At 40.2% G+C, this 20,939-nt stretch overlaps 2 protein-coding genes and 1 pseudogene across 7 annotated transcripts in view; 1 reads left to right on the top strand and 2 right to left on the bottom strand.

Annotated features, from left to right (window-relative positions):
- LOC148050447 (uncharacterized) overlaps positions 1-1,200 on the bottom strand; it is a 7,293-nt pseudogene extending 6,093 nt beyond the window's left edge.
- LOX (lysyl oxidase) lies at positions 1,143-14,821 on the top strand. The gene is made up of 7 exons (XM_087741394.1): positions 1,143-2,224; positions 2,674-2,782; positions 4,058-4,195; positions 6,499-6,655; positions 9,087-9,182; positions 9,324-9,439; positions 11,003-14,821. Exons 1-7 carry the CDS (start codon positions 1,483-1,485, stop codon positions 11,007-11,009), a joined length of 1,365 nt encoding a protein of 454 aa, XP_087597520.1. The 5' UTR covers positions 1,143-1,482; the 3' UTR covers positions 11,010-14,821.
- A 135-nt stretch (positions 14,822-14,956) lies between these two features.
- Positions 14,957-20,939, bottom strand: part of SRFBP1 (serum response factor binding protein 1) — an 88,763-nt gene continuing 82,780 nt past the window's right edge. For all 6 annotated transcript variants that reach the window (XM_087741389.1, XM_087741388.1, XM_087741390.1 and 3 more), the window contains 2 exons: positions 20,538-20,575; positions 14,957-19,824 (listed from right to left, as the gene is read on the bottom strand). In XM_087741389.1, the coding sequence (XP_087597515.1) occupies positions 19,637-19,824; positions 20,538-20,575 (226 nt within the window). In that variant the 3' untranslated portion in view covers positions 14,957-19,636. The remainder of the gene's footprint in view (positions 19,825-20,537; positions 20,576-20,939) is intronic.

Below are 20,939 nucleotides of genomic sequence, written 5' to 3'. Positions count from 1 at the left end.
CCAGCAGTGGTGGGAAGGTGCCTTGCATCTACCTCAGTGGGGTAAAAACTTCCAGCCTGGGCTGATTGTCTTTGACAGGAATCACTTAAGAAATATCCTCACCACCAAACTTTTGGTGAAGGAGAACTTTTGTGTATTCTCCTCCATTCCTTTGCAAGGATTCATAAGCAAACAGCCCTTGGAAAAATACACCCAAAAGGAGTTTTGGCTGAAATCCACGGACCTTAATTCGTTTGCCTCGCTGGGTGAGTGGACTTATCAAAACACAGCGTTGATGAACTCTTGTAAAAGCAGGAAGGGAGGGAGAGGCTTTCGGGCCACAGCCTGCTCCTCTTCTCCAGCACGGTTTTGGGGAGACGCTGCCCGAGCCAGGTTTATTTGTTCTGGTGACGGGGCTAAGCCTCTCCCATGTGAAATTTCACTTTTCAATGAAAAGTTACTCCGGGAGGAGCACTGCCAGTATATTTCTCGTGTGACTCATACGCAGATAACCCAAAAGTCAATAGTCAAGAGTTTATTTGGTGGAGGTTTTCTCCTAATTAAGAGGTCATTAAGGGGATCCGACTGTTACTCAGCGCTGAGACGAAGGTCCCCAGCAGCTGCTTCAGCCCGGGAGATGTGCCGGCCAGCACATTTTCCAGAAACATGTTTCCTCTCTCTCTAGCGGCCCCCTCCCCCTCCCCGCCACCCCGTTTCTAGTCTCTCCAGCGCTGATGAGCTAATAGCATTTTTCCTTTGCATACTTTGGCGCTGCCCCACGGCATACTCTGGCAGCCTACGTGTGTCTGAGCGCGCCCGCCCGCCGCAGGCTCGGCGCGGCTCGGGGCGCGGGGGGAGGCGGGCAGGGATGGCGGGATGGCGGGATGCAGGGAGGGAGGGAGGCTGGGGAGCCCCCGCCGCCGCGCCGGCCCTCGCCGCCCCGTCCCCCCCGGCCGCCCCCGCGCGGGGCGGGCGGCGGTGGCGGGCGGGGGGCGGCCGTGGGGGAACTGTCAGGGCCGCACGTTTCCAGCCGCATTACGTGAACAAATGGCGGGGGCGCAGCCAGCCCAGCCAGCGGGGCTTGTGTAACTTTGCGAGCGTGCCAGCAAGTTTAAAGTCCCTGGTCTCTCCTCCTCCTCCTCCTCCTTCCCTCGCTCCAGACACCAGCGCGGGCCGGAGGACGATGAGAGGCTGATTGTTTGCTCCGGCTCCCATTCGCATCCCCCTCGCCTATAAATACCAGGGAGAAGAAAAGCCGCTCCCGTCGCCTCCCCCGGGCCGGGTTTCCTTCCCGACGGCCCGACCTGCCCGATGGCACCGCCCGGGTGCCGCCGCGCCTGAGACCCCGCTGCCCGCCTGACCCTTCCAGGGGCGCAGCCCGCACCCCCCGGCCTCCCCACACACCCCCGCCCCACCCCGGGCAGGAAGGCGCTCCTCGCTGTCCGCTCGCCTCCCGGTTTCGCCCGTTTCTCTCCCGCGCCGGCACCCAGGAAAGAGGAGAAGATGCATTTCGCGCCGCCGGGGCTCCTGCTCGCCCAGCTCCACGCGTGCATCTACTGGAGCTGCCTGTGGCCCGCCGGCTGCCAGCAGCCGCCGCCGCGCCGCGACCCCCCGCCGCCCCCCGCCGCCTGGAGGCAGCGGATCCAGTGGGAGAACAACGGGCAGGTGTACAGCCTCCTCAGCCTCGGCTCCCAGTATCAGCCCCCCCGGCGCAGGCAGGCGGCGGAGGCGGCGGGCAGCCCCATCCTGCTGCTGCGGAACAACGGCACGCTGCCGCGGGGAGCCGCCGCCCGAGCCGCCGCCGCCACCACCGCCGGCGCCGCGCAGCCCCCGCCCGCCGCCGGCAGCCGGGGGGGCTCCGGCGCACGGCACTGGTTCCAGGCCGGCTACCAGGCCCCCTCCGGGGGTCGCGCTGCCGGCGGGCAGCGGAGCCAGGGGGCCAGCACCCCCGCGGCCGCCGGGGCGGCTAGGAGCCCCTCCTCGGGGGCGTCGCGACCCAGCGCCCCCACCAGCCCCGCCGGCGGCACCGGGACCGACGGCAACCGGAGCAGCACGGGGGCCGGCGGCCTGCCGCCCCTCAGCAACTTCAGACCCGGGCGGGAAGATGTCATGGTAGGAGACGACCCCTACAACCCCTACAAGTACACGGACGACAACCCCTATTACAACTACTACGACACCTACGAGAGGCCCCGGCAGGGCAGCAGGTACAGACCCGGCTATGGCACCGGCTACTTCCAGTATGGTAAGAGCCCTCCTTTCCCGTCCCGTCCCGTCCCGTCCCTTCCCTCCCGCCGGCGCCGGCCCCGCTCGCTCCCGCGCACGCCGGTGCCAGCGCGGCGCGTCCCGCCGGGATGCGGTGCGGGGGTCGGCGGCCCTGTCTGCCCCTCGCTTGAGGCAAAACCTGACCGGGCAGGCGTTTGCAGGGCTCCCGGCCGGCGGGGAGCCGGGTGGGCGGCAACCCCGCGGCTCGGGGGGCGAGCTGCGGGGGCGGGCACGGCGGGAAGCCCGCCGCGGGGGTCCGGGCGCCGTGCTTGTGATGCGGTCTTTGAGAAAAGCCGAAGGGCCTGCGCAAAAGGGAGAGCGGGGTCCGTAGCGAAACGACGGCTCCTAACGGTTGGGATGGAAGCCAAGTATGTGCAGACGTGTCCTGGGTTGATCTTGCTGTTATGTGGTTGGTTTGATGAACTGCAGGTCTCCCTGACTTAGTCCCGGATCCCTATTACATCCAGGCGTCCACGTATGTCCAGAGGATGTCCATGTATAACTTGAGATGTGCTGCCGAGGAGAACTGCCTGGCAAGGTAGGCATCACCCCGACTTTTGCCTGTTCACTGTGGGTTCTTGTGCTCCTGCGCCCACTGCAGAGTACCTGAGGACACGGTGAAGAGTGGAGAGAAGTGAGGCTGGAGAGCCTGAGGAAACACAGGGCAGGTTGTACCCTTCTTCTAAACCTGTGGCAGATGGTAGGGTGTGCACAACAGAAAACAATACCGCCATATTAGAGAGACAGACTACAGATGCTTTGAAGAACCTACATTTTGTGAAAAGTTATATTGCACATTTCTATTAACCGGCTCATTTGAACGTATCTAACTTTTGCAAAATGGAGGCACCTAAAAAACCCACTTGAATCCGGTGATTTTCATCTCCCTCCTCTAATCCAACCAGATAATATTCTACTCCATTTAAAAAAACCCCTATTCTTAACCAGCACAAGTTACTCTTTAAAATTACAACATGCCAGTTTTTTCTGGGCCTATGCCTTGTAATGTGTCTTAAGACTGAAATCTCCCTGAAAAGTGTTTCAGAGTCTTTTAATGGGTTGAAATAACAGCTTTGCTATGAAGTTAGGTCCTGTCCAGTTGGCAAAGAGAGATTTTTCCTGTTTTGTTTGGAAAGAAATCAACATGGCTGTTTTTAACCATTTTAACTTGTTTGATACCTTATCATGCAAAACAGATTTATTTATTTACCAGCATCATTAATTGATGCCAGACTTTCCAGAGTCATGCTCTTTCTTCACTTGCTGGAAAAAGAAAACATGTTATAAGAAGCAGTATTTTTTATGTTAACTTTACAGTGAAGACTAATCGAAATGTTCTTGCTGGCTATCAATTGATTAAAATATTTCAGTATTTAAAAGACTATATAATAGCTATGTGAAATAGGAAAATACAGGCTGAATAAATATATTCATTTTTGTTACAACAGAAACAAACATCTGTTGTGTGATCTTACATACACAGTGAGTTATTTTGGTTTACAGCAACTAATGAAATTGTATTTTTGGTATCAGAGTAATTTTACAGCTAAGTGGTGATCTGCTTCAGAGATGGAGGCAGAGTCAGTGGTCAAACTCCTGTTTATATTATTAGAAGCAGATCTGAGTCTTACTCAGGTCTTGGTCTGACACCAGGCACTTCTGAGCACACCACATGGAAATCTTGTGTATCTCCAATGCATGAGCTTTAAGGGGGCTGAAAAGATCTATGCTATCAGTTACTTCTGAGATAACATAACGTTTTTTTTAAAGTGTTTCTTGCCTATACTTATGTCTCTTTTTTGCATTATTACAGTTCAGCTTATCGAGCAGATGTTAGAGACTATGACAATCGGGTGCTCCTGAGATTCCCCCAAAGAGTGAAAAATCAAGGCACGTCAGATTTTCTGCCCAGCAGACCCCGTTATTCATGGGAGTGGCACAGCTGTCACCAGTGAGTGAAATGCTATGTATGGTACCTTCTAATTATCTTTTTCACTAACAAATTATCACTTATAAGGTGACATTTTCTAAAACTGCAGTGAAGTGGGGGGAAGCCATGGGGAAACTTTAGCCTTTTACTGTCTGATTAATTTTATGGTAGTGGTAATTACTCTTTATATAGCCACATGAAACCAAAATGGATATGAAGCTTATCTATAAGTCTATAACTGTTACAAGTATAAATTCATTATAAATACAAGTCTCAAATCAGTTTTGACAGTGGCACCTTCTCCCTGTAAGTATATTTTACATAGGTTATAGTGCAGTTACATACAAGTGGAACCAGTAAATAAAACTCCCAATCATGTTAAAATAACTGTGGAAACCCTAAAATGTACATTTACTAGAATGTTCCCTATAATACATCATCGTAAACATTGATCCATACTTCTTGATGTGAATTTCATGGGTTAGTTCTTGACAAGGAATGGTCTGGTCAATGTGGAAAAGAGAAGATACTGAGTTGACTGATCCCATTATCAATATCCTTATCTATCATATCATGATACTTTCACATAGCAGTATTGCTCTAGAAATAGCAAAATTGCTGGAAACATGTCAAGGCAATTGTAGTAGAACATTTTCAACACTTTGGGAGCAGGTAACACTGCAAACTTGTACCTTTTAAGAAAATTCACATGCAACAATTTGCAGGTTTGTTCCCATTTTCTCTATTTCATAGCAGGAACAATTATAAAATACTAGAAAGCTTACCTTACTTCCACCTTACTTAAAATACAATTCTACTGTTACAGGTACATAAGTGATAACTTAATCTTATTCTGTTAAAAAAAATAATATGTAAGTGGGCTTGATCTAAAGGCCCCTGGAGTCAACAGAATACTTCTCTCTAACTTCAGAGGTTTTAAGCTTTGAATGAAAAATAAATATCATTAGAACAAATTCTTTCAAAAAAAGACTGATATTACTAGTTTATAAATCTTGTAAGGACCAAAAAGCTGAAACTAAATCAAACCAAACAAAAAAAGCCTCCATAAATGCTTTAGTTAAAAAAACACCAACAACAAAAAAAGAAACCCAACCCTGGTGCTTACAAAGTTGATAAATGGATGAAGTGGATAGAGAGCAATTGAAATCTTCCATTTGTAGAAAAGCAGTTTCTTACTCTGCCATGACAGCCCAGCTATCGCTATCCAGATGCAAAGTGTCTCTGATGCTGATTCAGTTCTTGGACAGAAAATACATTGCCTACAAAAAAATGCATTTCTCGTGATCATTTCCATGACAGTGAAACAAGCTTATTTGGAAGTTAACTATAACTGCTAATTGGTTTGGCTGGCTATCAGACCACAGTGTTAGTCATCATCATCTGTGGACTGGTTTTAGAGTTCTTGACATGCATGCTTGTGAGACTTGTGTGCTCCTCTTTGTTCTAACAATACATTTGAATTCTGTTTAATTATATCTTTTTCATACACCTCTTGAGCTGAAAGCATTCATAAGTAATAGCAGCCAAATGCTGCGCAGACAAAGTGCAGGCAGATAGTATAAGTTTCATTTTCCACGTGTTTGGAAAAAGTGAAATTACAAGAATAATAGGTGTTCACGTCCACAGTAACATCTAGAACTCACTTTGTGTGAGAGCAAGAAAAATGCATCACTGTGCCCAGATCAAAAGCATACACACTTTTGAAATAGAGACTAGATTATGTATAGACTACAAAAGTTGTTAACATTGGACACGATCTACATTGCCAGTACGCAGAAGCTGATTTCTTTATGCAGATTTTGTTTTCACTAATGTTATGAATGTGTTACATTGATTGAGGGCTATTGAAATGTGAAAGCAAATTGTTGGGGTTTTGGTAGCAAGTATCAAACTTCCCTGGAATTTATAGTATGTAAGGTAAGCATTCCTAGTGAAACTCTGGCTAAAGGCCGTTGTAAGATGTACAATTCAAATATGAACTACTTAATACTTGCTATTGTTATTGGAAAAGAGCTGAAATGTGAAATTTTGGAAAAACAGTGCTGCTATGGAGTTTTCCCCTTAACAAATTAAAATCTATTATTTATTTATAGAAGATGGTGTTTTTATCGTCATTGAAAATTGGAATAATGAAAATAAATCTTAATTGAATAGCCAGTAATAGGAAAGTATACTAACACACAAGTTCTGTGCAATAAACAAAATTTGGCCAGATCTAACAAAAGGTAGATCAAATAGGAATATGTTAAAATGTTATTGACAAGATCTGGTCCATCTTTAATGATGTATCTATGGTTTAACAGACACTATCACAGCATGGATGAATTCAGCCACTATGACTTGTTGGATGCAAGCTCACACAGAAAAGTTGCTGAAGGACACAAAGCAAGTTTCTGTCTTGAAGATACCTCCTGTGATTATGGATATTATAGACGGTACGCATGTACAGCACATACGCAGGTAAGAGTCGGTTCAGAGAAAACCAAGTTTCTTTTCCCCCTCTAATTTATCTTTGGATTTTTTCTACCAATCATCTGATGACCTAACTTATCTGATACCCTAACTAGCTCTGAAATTCTCCATCATAGAGGCCAGGATAGCAACTTGGAGACTTATAATTTACGCAGGTGCTGCTAAATGTGGGTGTCTCATTAAAATGCAGGGACACTCATTAGCCTAGCATCACTGGTAACTGAACTATATTAAAACACACCACAAGTTCTTGTGGTTATAGGACTGGTCAAGCGAGCTAAAGGGAACTCAACACAGAGTCAGTAAAGAAGTTGTTTCCAGTGTTCATCCCCCACAAACTGCATGGTGATGTCCTTGGCTGGTCCCAGAGTTCATAGCTAGGATTTTCTCCCTTGCAGAGCATGAGGCTGCAAGGTGCTGAATTCCCTTAATACTTACAGCTACCGGCTCGCAGTCCAACCCAGAAAACTTACAGCATAGTTTTATGCATGTGAGAATGGCAGCCATGTGAACATTATGATGGGTCATATATATAAATGTAAAGCAAGGTGTTAGGGCTTATTAAAGGAGTAGATAAAAAATGGAATGTACCATTATGATATTATACAAATCCACGATAGACTCCAACCTTGAATATTGCGTGGAATTCTGGTCACCACTTCTTAAAACTGCTATAGAAAAGCTTAAAAAACCCAACCAACCAACCAACCCCAGGAAAACAAGGATGGTCAGCAGTGTACTATGGCTACCACACTAAGAGATTTCATAGACTATTCCATTTGGAAAACCAGAAGTAATACCAAATCTTGAGTGGTCCTGGATGGAAAGAGGAAACTGTTGATATTCACTGTTTCTCACAGTACAGTAATTTAAGGATATCCAAAAGAAGTCAGACAACAGCTTTAGAAGAACAGAGAGGAGTGCTCTTTGGACACATGAATAAAGTACGGAATTCCTTCCCATAGGATGTTGCAAAGATCAAAAATATCTACATGGGTTCAAAAAAATTTAGAAAAAGTAACGGAGGCTATTAAACACAAAAATCTGATGGTACCACATGTCTTAAATACAGTTAAATGCCTGGTGGAAGGAATTTGCCTGGGTAAAGGACATTACACATTCCATTTCTTATGTTCTTTTCTCCTCAAGCATCTGCTGCTGACCACTGTCAGAGACATGACACTGAGCTTGATGGATCTGTGGTTTAACTCAGTGTGGTCATACTTATACATAAACTTGTATCCCTTATTCTGCAGTTTTTAATCTAGGAGGTAGTTATTTTATCACAGAGAAATGACAGCTATGCTTCACTGGCTGACGTGTCCACATCTGAATTTTAAATATAATGAATGATCTGCAATACATAAAGGCTTTGAAGAGGTTTTATAAATATCTTTTCTCCTTCCGTAGACTGTGACATCTAACTAAGCAACATACATATTTTACAGCTGGAGTATTTGTGTCACTAGAATCATGTCTGTGTCAGCATTTCCACTGGAAGCCCATATTTCAGGGGTTTGTAATTGGCCTGTAAAACTTTCCTCCAGCCTCAGACTTGGCACATAAATGCGAGAGTCTGAGCTGATCACCAGCTGGGTCAAGAGGGAATTCCTGCAGGACTTGGGTTTTGTGCACCCTGTGTGTCGCCAGAACAGATCAGCTTTGCCTAGAGCAATCAGTACTGGCCACAGTTAAAGACACCAGATTTGAACCACCAATACATTCATGTATGGCGATTCTTAGTAATGTTCCTAACAGCAAATAAGTTTTCTGAAAATATTTATCTGGAAGAAAGGCTACATTTTCACTTCTTTCCGATTCTTGTGTCACTATTGGCCTGAAGAGACCCCATTTCTGTGGAAAACTCAATGTGAAAATGGCCCTAGACTCTTACTGCTCAAAGATGACACTTTGGCAGAGTACATCTATAGTGAAAAGTTCCATCATTGCTAATGGTAGAGACAGGTTCCAACACAGTGATCAGGTTTGTACTCAAGGACCTCAGGAGCTATTTACCTGAGATTTACAGATATTTAGGTCCAGTCTTTGGTCAGTTTTGATTTTATTCTCACCTTTTGTAAAGAACAGTGAGTAATATCATCAGTAATATTTACATACAAGGAGTACTGTAACAAATGATGACAAAATACAGATCTCTCACAGATTAATAACTATCAGTAGAATAGGTGTTCCTTATGCAGTAATTATACAGTGCCATCTATAAAAGTGGTACGCTAGACTTATGTGTTCTAGTTTAGATATTCAAATAAAATGCCAAGAAAAAATAAGCTTCATTTCCTGAGGTAATTTTCGTAGTGAAATATGATAGTTAAGTGAACTTCAGTCTGAGTGTCCCTGATGTCTAGAATGTTACTATTTCTAATGAGTTTTTGACATCCATCTTAACTTCATTTTTAAGGGACTGAGCCCTGGCTGCTACGACACTTACAATGCTGATATAGATTGCCAGTGGATTGATATTACAGATGTAAAACCTGGAAACTACATTCTGAAGGTAAAAGGGTGTTGAGTGGGGAGGTTTGGGGTTTTTTTGTTGTTGTTTTTTAAAGAAGCAAATCATATGCGTATGTCCTTTTAAATGTAATTTATCAACTCCAACCTGGAATTAGACAACACTGTGCTTTCTCCCCTTAAGGTGAGTGTAAACCCCAGCTATTTGGTGCCTGAATCTGATTACTCCAACAATATAGTACGCTGCGATATACGCTATACAGGCCACCATGCATACGCCTCTGGCTGTACAATTTCACCGTAAGTACATTCCTTTGTCTTTGCAACTGTTTTATATTCATAGTACTAAAGTTGACGGATTTATAGAGCATAGAGATTTACTTTATATTGAAACAATAACTCCCACCATTAATTCTAGTGATATCAGTTTCTTCAGGATGTTGTTTCTTGGGTTTCAGGATCTAGTATGTTAATTGAAAATTCAGATGGTACTTTTCAAAGGTCTTTTTTGGTAGGAATGATGGAACAGTTGCTTCGCTGTTGATACCTGCATAGCTTTCAAATCCTGACTTCTGGTAATTAAACTATTTCCGTGAGGCTAGCACCAATTTTTAAAAATGATTTAGTCTTGAAAAACAATCATGTGAGAATTTTGCTCTTGCAATTTTGCCGTCAGGATATATAGCACTTTAAAAATTCCTGCTCCTGTCTGGGCTGCTAGATAACTACCTCTGGCTCATGCCGCCTTTGTATTTGCTTTACAACCTTTCTGTACTCATTCAATACCCATTTATAGGATCCACACGGAACTGTTGAGCAGTTGCAGAGCTCTTAAAACATTCTGCAAAATCCCACACATGTATGTTACTTTGCTGCTGCTGACACAGCAGCCATCCTCCCTGAAACAGTTCTTCCAGGTACACTCCATTTGCAGTTGAGTTCTTTAAGAGTTTAAACACTGCCACAGTTACACCTTTTGGGTTTTTTTCCCCTCCAAAAAGGCAAATTCATTTAATTAATGTTCTCACGGTAGGTCTACTGTAGCTTAGCATCTGTGAAACACACACACAAAAAGCAATCAGTCTTCTGTAACACCAAGGTAAGCAGTTCTCAGGATAATATATTAGTTGCTCATATGATATATTTATCAAGTGGTTTCATTTGGATTGCATAAGAAGTGAGTATTAACATTGTATAGAGGTTCATGTGAGATAAATTCCAGAGCAGTAAATGAAAAGTAAAATAAATGACCAGTATAGTCCGCTATAACAGCATCAGTGAAACAAACACACTGAATTAATGTGACTGTTGCTTAATTAGCCTTTAAACTATTCATTCCTTACTTTGTATTAGAAAACCAGTAGTTCAAGGAGGCTAAAATGAGAAACATTTTTTCACATCAGTGTGGAGATGTGTATTTATAATCACACTTTGGTCATAAACGTGACAAGTTAAATGGCTTCAGTAAAATCCTCTATTTGTTCTCACTATGTGGTGGTCAGACTTGCAGGAAACAGAGGAAAAAGAACAACAGGTGTCCTGCAGGTCATGAGCGATTATTTTTGGCAGACCTGTGGCAGGAGCTTTTAAAGCATTTCTCTGTAACAGGACTAATTGGTACTTCTAGGAACGCTGTTTCTGCTCACGTGGAAGGGAAATTTATGCTTCACACTTTCAGTTTTTAGTTTCCCCATCTTACCTCCATAAATGTTATCAAGCAAATATATTCATGCAGGGTGAGGAAACAAAATTTCTGTTATTGTTTGTTGACCTGCGCCTTCAAGCTGACAAAAGGGTATTTAGCAGATACTCTTTTTGTATCTCTTGGTCATCTGCATAACATTGTTTCTTTTCTTTTGACAGATACTGAGAAAGATGCAAGAGAATGGATGAGACGGTGTCAAATGTTTTGAACTGAAGTATCATTATATAAACTTCAATAGGATGTAAACACTATAGAAACAAAACTACAGAACATACACACATACACCCACCCACCTTATGTGATTTTGAAGCACTTCAGCTGCTTCTCAACCAAATCTGTAACTGGATTTTAATCATTTAAATTGGCATTACTTTTATTACTATTGAAATGTGTGGAACTGGTGATTCATGCACAGATACTTTAAATTTTGAAAATCTAACTCATTCATAAAAACATGAGCATTTTTTAACTCCTGAAAATTTGGAGTTTAGGTGATAATAGACTTCAGTGGGAATATTACTGGTGAATGAGCTGAACTATTTTAAAAGGTAGCAAAAATTTGTGTACAATGAATTAAATAAAATGCAATAGAAAAGTACTAATGTCAGCTATCTCAGAAAATACCAGAATGAAAAACAGCTTAGGAGTAATGCTACAGTACCATTAAAATAAAACTTGCCAGGACACGTTAATATGAATGAGAAAAGTATGTTCAGTTTTCAAGGAATATTAACATATAGCAGAGAAATACATATATATATATATCAGTTATACCCCTGCAAGAAAAGTTATGTTTACATTTTTAATACATTAGAAGTTTTTCCATTTTCTTAAGTAAAAAGCAGATGGGGTTTTGAAAGAAACCTTTCATCTGTGGAAATGAATTAAAGAACTTATCCACCTTTCTACGTTCAAGAGATTTTTCAAGGTGGGGCTTTTAAAAGACTTCTGCAAACTTAATGTGGATAAAAATACATACCTGTCAAGAAAAGGGCTCTTGGAGATGATAATGAGTCCTTGATGTAGTCATCTGTGAAAAACATCCGACTTGAACAGGTTAACCATCAAAATAATACAGGCAATTAACTCAGGTGGCACCACGAACAGAAGTGGGTCAGAGTCTCTAACAAAGTATTTTTATCGTGAAAAAGCCTACTGCCTGCTTCCCCCTTAAGTACTGTATTTGACTTTAAAAATGTATATCTCAGTATTCAAACAATGAAGTTGAAAATATACTATATATAGAGGGAGAACAAAAGTCAGTGTATTTAACATCCTACTTTAGGCTGTTCAGGAACCAAATACAACATTGTTAAGGGGAAAAACTTCCATCCCAAATTAAAGTTTTTGCTGAACTGCTTAACTGGTGCTGGGTACACCACTCCTCCTCCCATCCCCAAATTATTTTGCTTTTGCAGTGAACCCTGCTGTAAGCTACAGTAGCTGTGATTTTGTTTTTAAACTGTGAAATAACATATCACAAGGGGATCTGGCGTTTTTTCAGAAGATTTCTGATCATGTAAAATGAAGGATCTACTTTTGAAACAAAGGGACCTAGAAGTATTGATTGGTATTGGTTAAGTTTAATCAGCAGTTCAAAAAACTTAATGAAACATGGAAAGCTCAGTATCTTTTTAAAAAATTTTTGAAAAATACATGTGCTATTCAGTATCGTTAAATGAGGAGTATGGAGAGGTTTTATTATCACTATTGAGAATACTTCAGGCAGTGTTTGGAAGTATTTTATGCAATAGAACCCAATGGATTTAATTTGCAAGTTTTATGAATTATCATAATATCCTTTAAGGATCAGCTTGTTCTTTACTACATATACTTAAGCTTATTTCACGATTATAAAGTTATTGCCACCTTAATCATAACTTGGTTACAAATTTGCACAACTAGTATTTATACTTAAAAAGAACCTAAGAACCAGCAACCCAGTGATTACTACCCAACATTGGGAGTGGGTGCAGAATGAATACTATTTATACCTGCGGGTCCCTTTTTGTTTGCTGAGAGATCCATTTTAGCAATCAGTCACCAGTATGGGCAATGAACAGAAGCAAAATTTGGAAACTACGTTTATTAGAAAGCCATTTATTACATGTGTCTGCAAAAATGAGTGTCTGTTTAAAGTCTAGGCTTCTGAAATCTCAGCCCAAAGAGTTTTTAAGATTAAGAGGTGTTAAGGGATGCACGTGCATTCGCCTTTCTATAGACTTTGGTCAAAATTGGGGTGAAAGTCCTGATAGCAGCTTGGGCAATGGACACAAAAGCTACTGTAATGGAAGCAAGGCTGTGGGCACGGGCTGCTTCCTGGTAAGAGGTTGTGTGCTCGTACCTCGTTGTGCCTGATGCTGAATGTGGGATAAGAGAGCACTACCTGGACACAGAGCAGCCACAGAAATTAGGTTTATCCCTTGGCTTACGAGGCAGTAACCTGCTCACGTGTCTATACCCAAACTACTTGCAGAACTCCGCTGAAGTCAGCAAGGAGCCAAAGGGCCTTGAGCATCTGTGTAGGTGGAGCAAGTTGTAATACTGGACTTAGTCCTTTCAGTGGGAATGGCCTGGTTCAGAAAGGTGTTGAACGCCGTAACTTTGAATATTGGGGATATTGTAGCTACAAAAATGTAGCTTTTTTTTCCGTAGCAAAATATTGTATTTGTTTTGAAATGTGTGTTAAGCAACATGACAGTGATGTACAATAGCACAAAAATTGCCTAAGATAACATGAACAGTCTATTTACAAAAACAAGGGATTTTAGGATTAAAAAAAATGAAGGAATGTGATTTTAACTTCCCCTGTTTCACTACAGTAAATCACAATGCAGTAGAAGAGTTTATTATATAGCATGTGTAGAAGTCATTCTAAATAGGGGAGTGCCAACCAGTATTTTCAGTATCTTGACTCTGCAGTTTTGACCCAGACACCTTAACTTACTTTTTTCATACTGGAATATATTTATGGGATTACGTGCATTTTTGTTGAAAAACATTTATAAAAACTGTTTTGATAAAAGCTTATTTTATACAGCAAATTATATTTTGGAATCCTTTTGACCAGACATTGGGCTTATTCCCATCATCTTTGAAAGGCATTTTGCCGTTGGTCTCAGTGGGAGAAAAATCAGATTTAAATTTTGTGAGAATTCTAGTACGAATTTGCTGTCTTGCAGTCTCAAGTTTCCTTTGAAAAGCCAAATCGTAAAAATGTGTGTGAAGCAATTACCTCCCACATTTCAGATCTTTAGATAAAAATTGCACATAAGGAGCATATTGTATGTCGGGCTCATTACAGGAGGGGTTTGTTATGTATTTTTTTTAATCCTGAAATACATTTGATATTTGCATATTTCTAGACAAAAGTGTAACAGAAATGACAGATTGGTCACCAATGGAACCAACATATTGTGTAGATGATGTTTTTGTGTTAGTATAAGTCTACTCATTTTCTCTCTGCTCCGAAGTTTACTATGCAGTGTCGAATGAGTGCAAACACCAAATGTACCTTCCTATAGTCATTCATGCATTGTTTGCAGTTTACTCATTCAAAACCAGCAGGGTGAGTTTCATAAATGAGACATTGAAAGGTGGTTTATCCTGTGTCTCACATTTATGCCGATAAGGCATTTTCATTTTCTCCAAATCCTAAAAGGTGCTGAAAGATTTTAACTTGAATTAAAACCAGAGTATGTTATTGGGAGGTTTTTATTATACAACTAAATGCTACAGATACAGTGAAATGCCACTTGTTTTTGCAACTTTTTTGGAGGTTTTTCATTATTTCCTTCACTTTTCTTCCAAGAGTCTTAATTTCAGTAACTTTTCATCTTTCTCTGAAGAGCTCTAATTTATAATATTCAGGCACTAGCTTTGTATTCTTCATTGCACTTTCATATTCTTGTGTTACATGCCCGTATTATGGTTGCAAGTTTATGTGAAAATGACTTGAATAAAATGTTTCAAGCGTTCTACTTGTCGAAGTATTATGCTTAATGTATAGGCCAGATCTCAATGAGAAAGCTTCAAGTGAAGTTGTTATATCTATATGAAAATGAGGAAGATTGTGTCACACTGACATGGTCTCAGAAAAAATGACACAAGTTAGAAACAGAAAAGAAAAAATTGCAAAGCATGATAAATTACCTCTCGCACTACACAAAGGCTTAACACGTGAGGGCATAACAGGATGAGGTATGGTTCATCTGGATACAAGATTTCCTTACCCCATCGGCTGTCTCTGTAGGATCAGGAACTTAGAAACCACTTTCAGAATTTCTGCTCCAAAACCTTTACTTCAATGGAAAGAACACCTGAGCAGTCCACGGTAGAAAGTCTATGTACTCTAGAAAATTGACTAACACATTTAACACTCGGTTACTCCAAAAACTTTTTATCCTTTGTTATTTACATTCTCTGAGTACAATACAACATCCTGCTGCCTCTTCAATCTGTATGCCAAACTGATGAAATAGGCTGAATTGTGAAGCATCTCTTGTGCCTTCACTGAGGGATTAATACAGAAGACGATGGTTAAAAACTTCGGAGTAGTCACTCTAGTAAGAGGTTGTCAAACACTTAAATATGAACTAAAGACACTCCTGGCTTTGAGTAAGTGGAGACAAAACCGATGTAATATCTTTTAAAATTCATAAAATAAATGTAGAATTTTTTCAGATATAAACAATGTTGTGATGATGTTTCTATAATTTTTTTAACAAAATTATTCCTATACTACTACATATTAGAGCTAAACGCTTCAAACTGAGAATTCCTGCAAGTGCTGTCCCTAGAGAGCCGAACTCGGTGTGGATCAGAATCCATGCGAATACAAAAATGCAGTAAAAAATTCATACTATTGCAGAAAGTATATTCAAATTTATTGAAAAGAAAGCATCTCCTAGCTTCCAAATGTCTTCTACCTGCTATTCTACTATCTCATTTTCACATTAGATCACCTGCCTAGTACTGCAAAATGGTATGTTTCGGTTAAGAAAGTACTGCTGTAACTGAATTTGCTGTAACTGAATTTTCATTCAAGCCCTCTTTCTCCTGATCTAATCAGTCCATAAAAACTGATGAGAGAAATATTTATGCCTGTTTGGAAACTTTCAAATTGCTGCTATCAATAGTACACCTGTCTTTCTTTTAAAAAAAAAAAATCACATTTAAACTAATATTGACTCTCTTAAAAGATACTGAAAAATCTGAGATTGTTTTGTCAGTAACTGTGAAGTGAAAAAATTGTGCACCTACTAGTATCTGACAGTAGGTACTCTGACTGAGAACATTTCTTCTATGGCATGGTACTGAACTGGAAACCATGGTTCTCAAAGTTTTTTAAATCTAATCATCACAGAAAGAAATAACTTTCCATAACACTATAAAAATAAATTGGTAGTACTTTGTGAGAGGTCTCTGTCTAAACAGTGTTACAGATAAACATTATATTAAAATCACATATACATGGAAATTGTTATGTTGTTATAATGAGGAGAAAATGTTCTGAACTTTATCAACAACCTCCAGGCAAATTCATTGCGTTTATCATTTATTGCCCAGTTGCACACAAATAATATTATCAAGTCTCAACCATCACTACTTGTTTGTATAGAGCATTAAGGCTGTGATCCAGGTGAGTCACTAAGCACCAGCTAAAAGTAGTAGTAAGTCATTAAAATATGAAGCAATGCCAGTAACCTTATCTCTCTTCTCTCATTCATGTTCAGTGTATGTTATCTTTTTTCTTTTCTTTAAAGTAAGAGCTCAGAAGTGTTTTTGAAGACAAAAAAAGAGATGTTTTGATAAGTCAGGCTTCCTTCAGGAAGAATTCTATGGCCACAAATTACAGTTGTACGAATGGAGTAAGAAACTTGCTCAAATGCCAGGATAAACCAATGCTCCTAGCTCTCTAAGCACATGCAAAAAAGCACTTTAGAACATAAGCTCCTTAAAGAGTCTTTTTTTTTTCCCCCAAACTATTTGCAATATTTAACTTTTTGGTCTTTAATGTGAATCAACTCTTAAAATAGGGTGCTCCTCAGCTAAAAGAAAGATAAGCTGTCCACGAAAAACTGTATTATAGCTGATGACATCTACCAAAAGAAATTTTTCTTGCCTTTTATTGGAAACAGAGAAGTCACATACCAAACATTTGTTTGGTGTAGCATTCAGCTAGGATTTATTTACTTATTTATTTAAAGCATTAAGGATTAGGCTTTGCATCTGGAAAACTTAAAAGAGTTTGTATATAGCAGGTAAATGCATGGATTTTTCTACAAAATATGATCCTTCCCTACAAAACCACAGTAAACATGTTTCCATGTTTTACTTTGATGCTTGTGGCCTTAAATGTTGTTCCATATGGTACAGGGAAAATAACAACAACAAAAAACACTGGGAAATGGAAGGTTATTTGAATTTCTAATTCCTCTGAACGGCAATGCCATTCAGGAAGATAAGACCACATATACTGACATTTGTTTAGGATGCAGAAAAGAAAGCCTAACCAAGTGGGGCAAAGACATGTCTGGATAATACAAAATGGACTAACCGGAATGTTTAGCCTTCAAGAACTTGACACAGGATGGGCAGAAATTGCTGGGCTATAAATATTAAGATACAAAGCCTGCTGGAGAGAGAGGTGGTCATACCAGCAACAGAGTAACACCACATTAAAAAACCTAAAGTTGTTCCTGCTATTTGACTCTAATGTCATCCCAACTGGAATACACTGAGGTATTACACAGTGACTACACGTTCTAGACACATTCAGTAATTCCCCTATGAAGCCGCTGATGGTTAGGGAGTCATTGCTTGACTCAGTCCTAAGTACACAAAATCACAAGAAGTAGATGAAGTAGGAAGAGATCTCTGGATTTCATTTAGTTCAAACCCACCATCTAAGCAGAGTCACCTTGAGATGGTTACCCAGGACTGTGTCCAGTCAGGTTCTGAGTACTTCCAAGGATGAAGACTCCACAATCTTTTTGATCACCTGTGCCAGTGCTCACTCACCCTCACATTGAAAAAGGTTTGTCTTGTTTAAGCAGAATTTCTTGTATTTCAGTTTGTGCCCATCGTCTCTCATCCTGCCACTTGATAGTACTGAGAATCTGGCTCCATTTTCTTTACACTCCCCCCAGCCCTGTATTTATACACATTGACAAGATCCCCCCAAAACCTTCTCTTCTGAACAGTCCCAGCTCTCTCAGTCTCTACTCGTAAGTCATATACTTCAAGCCCTTAATCATCTTGGTCACCCTTTGCTGGACTCATTCCAGTCTGTCCTTGTCCCTCATGTACTGGGGAGTCTAGAACCGGACCCGGAACTTCAGATGTGGCCTCACCAGTGCTGAGTACAGGGCAAGGATCACCCTCCTCATCCCGCTGGCAATACTCTTTCTATTGCAGCCCAGGAGGCCGCTAGCCTTCACTGCTGAGACACAGAAAAAGATTGTTTTTTCTAAGAGTGTAATACGTAGGAAGGACTTCTACACCTTATGTGATTACAGATTCCACAGGTTTACAGGGATTTAGGAGCAGACAAATCTGCAGAAAAGAAATCCATTGAGGATTATTAAACACAGTAACTTACACTATCACAAGATGTCCCTGAGCTATAAAACTGGAAGCTCAACAAATTGGAAGCTGGATGATGTATCACTGCGTGCTTCCTCTATCCCTATGCTTAAAACATCCCTTTTTGACTACTGTTGAAGATACTAGGCTAAACGGACCTTTGGTTTGATGCAGGGCTATTCTTAGGTGTTACAAAATGCTACATGAATTGTACAGTGTATTATCTTACACCCACTGCAGACATTTACCAAGTTTCTGAATTAATTTGATTATGAAAGATACAAGATTATGAAAGATAACTATATTTAAATAACACTGTTAAAGATGAATTAAAGTTCAGAACTTGTTTCAATTAAGTAGTAGGAAAAGCCCCTGAAGAAAAATACAATGAAGATTTTACCTCATATCCTCAACAAATGAACATCCAAACTCAGAATGGCACTTAAAAGTCAAATGTTTCTTAGTGTACAAAGACCTTTCAGCTGTTCAGCATTCTTTCAGAAAGTGCAAGACAGACACGTTGGAGCACCCAGATATATCCACCAGGACAATAGTATTAGAGACACTCTTTCAGTTCTTCAAATCGGCAGTATAATCAAAGGACACACATTTAACAGGCCAATATTTTATTGCTCTCCAGAAATTTTCATATCATGCATACTGCTGATCAGCTTTTCCAGCTACCCGGTATGTTCAAGAATTTGTGAAGTCTCTTCAAGTTTAAGAATCTCTTACTTTTTTCTCAGTTGAGATGTATTTGATAATATAGTCCTAGGATTACCACCTCAATATTTTGCATTTTTCCCTCTCTTTTGAAATCCAAGTCCTCATACAGTTTAAAGCACATTTTTACACACACAAAAAAAAGCCCCAAATAATCTGTACTATTCCTACAGGGCACAAATGGTGTTCCTAAAAAACATTCATTCACGTTAGGGTGTATTTCATAAATGGTGGCACTATGTAATGGGACTTATGAACCAACACCATACGACCATATATTAATCAACAGACAGCACACTGAATAAATGAAGCAATCTTCATTATTAACAGATAGTAAGTTCTAGCAGCTGCTATTTTATAGGTTGCAAAGGATAAGGACAGTATAACAAAAAAGTTCAAACAGCAGTTGATACTTTGTAAGAAAATACCATGGGATGCAAATCTGCAAGAATTCTTTTTAAAAATCTCTATTTACATATAGTCTAGTCATTGAATTTAATCTTTTTCCCTTGGAATACTGTAATTTGAGACATTTGTTCCCGACGTCTCCTGCTTGCTTCCCATGATGGATGAAGAGGCTGCTCCAAACATGCTTTCTTATTGTCACATTTAATACCTGCAGCTTTTGCAAATGGTTGCTTCTTGAGCTGTGATTCCTTTTTAAGAAGAGCTGTGCAAGAAGTACAAAATAAAACATTAACTACATCATGAACCTTCATAAAAATATGCTAAAACTAGCTAGGGATTGCAGATACTTTCAAGAATTTCTTAATGAGCCATGGGGAACACATTCATCTGAACGTTCACAGCAAGATTTCCTCATCTTGCAGCCAAATAAATTGTCACTTGTTATACTGCAGATAGTTAAGATTTATTATTACTGACCACATTCAAAATTTGTGTAGACAAATATTCAGCACAGTCTCAACTTTTTTCTTCACAACAAACCAATAAGATATTACACAATGTAACTCAATATGACTGAAATGATATCCTTGATACAATGAATTCCAAAATGGAACCATATACTATAAATGGAATAAAATATTGAAGGACTAAACTACTTGTTAAATATCATAATCTGACACCTTTACCTGTGCACAGGTAACACTAACTGCTCAACATGAAGACAGATGGAAAAGCACTTTCCTGTGTAAATTCTACTTGAAGTATTTCTAATATTCAAAACCAGGAAATAGCAAACAATATCTACAGATTAAAATGAAAGCTCAACAATTTGACCATTTTAACAACTAATGTTAAAATATGTGCCACAAAATTGAAATGCAACAAAAAACCAGCCTATCATGATTAGACTGCAGAGGCAACAAAATTTCAAGATGTTTTTACTCTTACAGCTTTACCAGGTTAAGTAATACATACCTGTTCTTCCATTTTTGAGGGGCTGGTCTTTAGTATTTCTAAAAATAAAAAGAGAATTTAAGATTTTTTGAGAAACTTGTAAGATGACAAACACCTGTGAATAAAGAATTGTCATCACCAAAACACTCATGCAATGACTTTTCAAGCATAATGTACAAACTCCTTAGATATTGTTTCCTCTTTGTTAATAAAGAAGTAAAAATAGAAGTATTCAGTAGTGATTTAATTTGGATGCAAGTCTAGTTAGGAATTCTATGCATATGTCAGTGCTAATGTGAATATGAAAAATACCTAAGTGTCAAGAAAGCACAAGAAGACTGCAGCATAGTTCATGTGGAAATGTTCTAAGCTGTAACTGGATGAAATTCTACTTGTTTGGTAAGGGCTACTAAAAATCACAAC

The sequence above is a fragment of the Nipponia nippon genome, unplaced genomic scaffold (genome assembly GCF_047370975.1).
Source record: "Nipponia nippon isolate SJK-2023a ecotype South Korea unplaced genomic scaffold, ASM4737097v1 scaffold_8, whole genome shotgun sequence".
NCBI lineage: Eukaryota > Metazoa > Chordata > Aves > Pelecaniformes > Threskiornithidae > Nipponia > Nipponia nippon.
The sequence above is the reverse complement of the archived record's forward strand: the minus strand, read 5'-3'. Positions and strand labels throughout refer to the sequence as shown.

Bases quoted from the DNA above. Each gene is read 5' to 3' on its own strand.
- LOX (XM_087741394.1), top strand. From the start codon at position 1,483: ATGCATTTCGCGCCGCCGGGGCTCCTGCTCGCCCAGCTCCACGCGTGC. The intron at 2,783-4,057 runs GTAGGCATCACC...GCATTATTACAG, and splicing joins GAGGAGAACTGCCTGGCAAG to TTCAGCTTATCGAGCAGATG. The intron at 4,196-6,498 runs GTGAGTGAAATG...ATGGTTTAACAG, and splicing joins GAGTGGCACAGCTGTCACCA to ACACTATCACAGCATGGATG.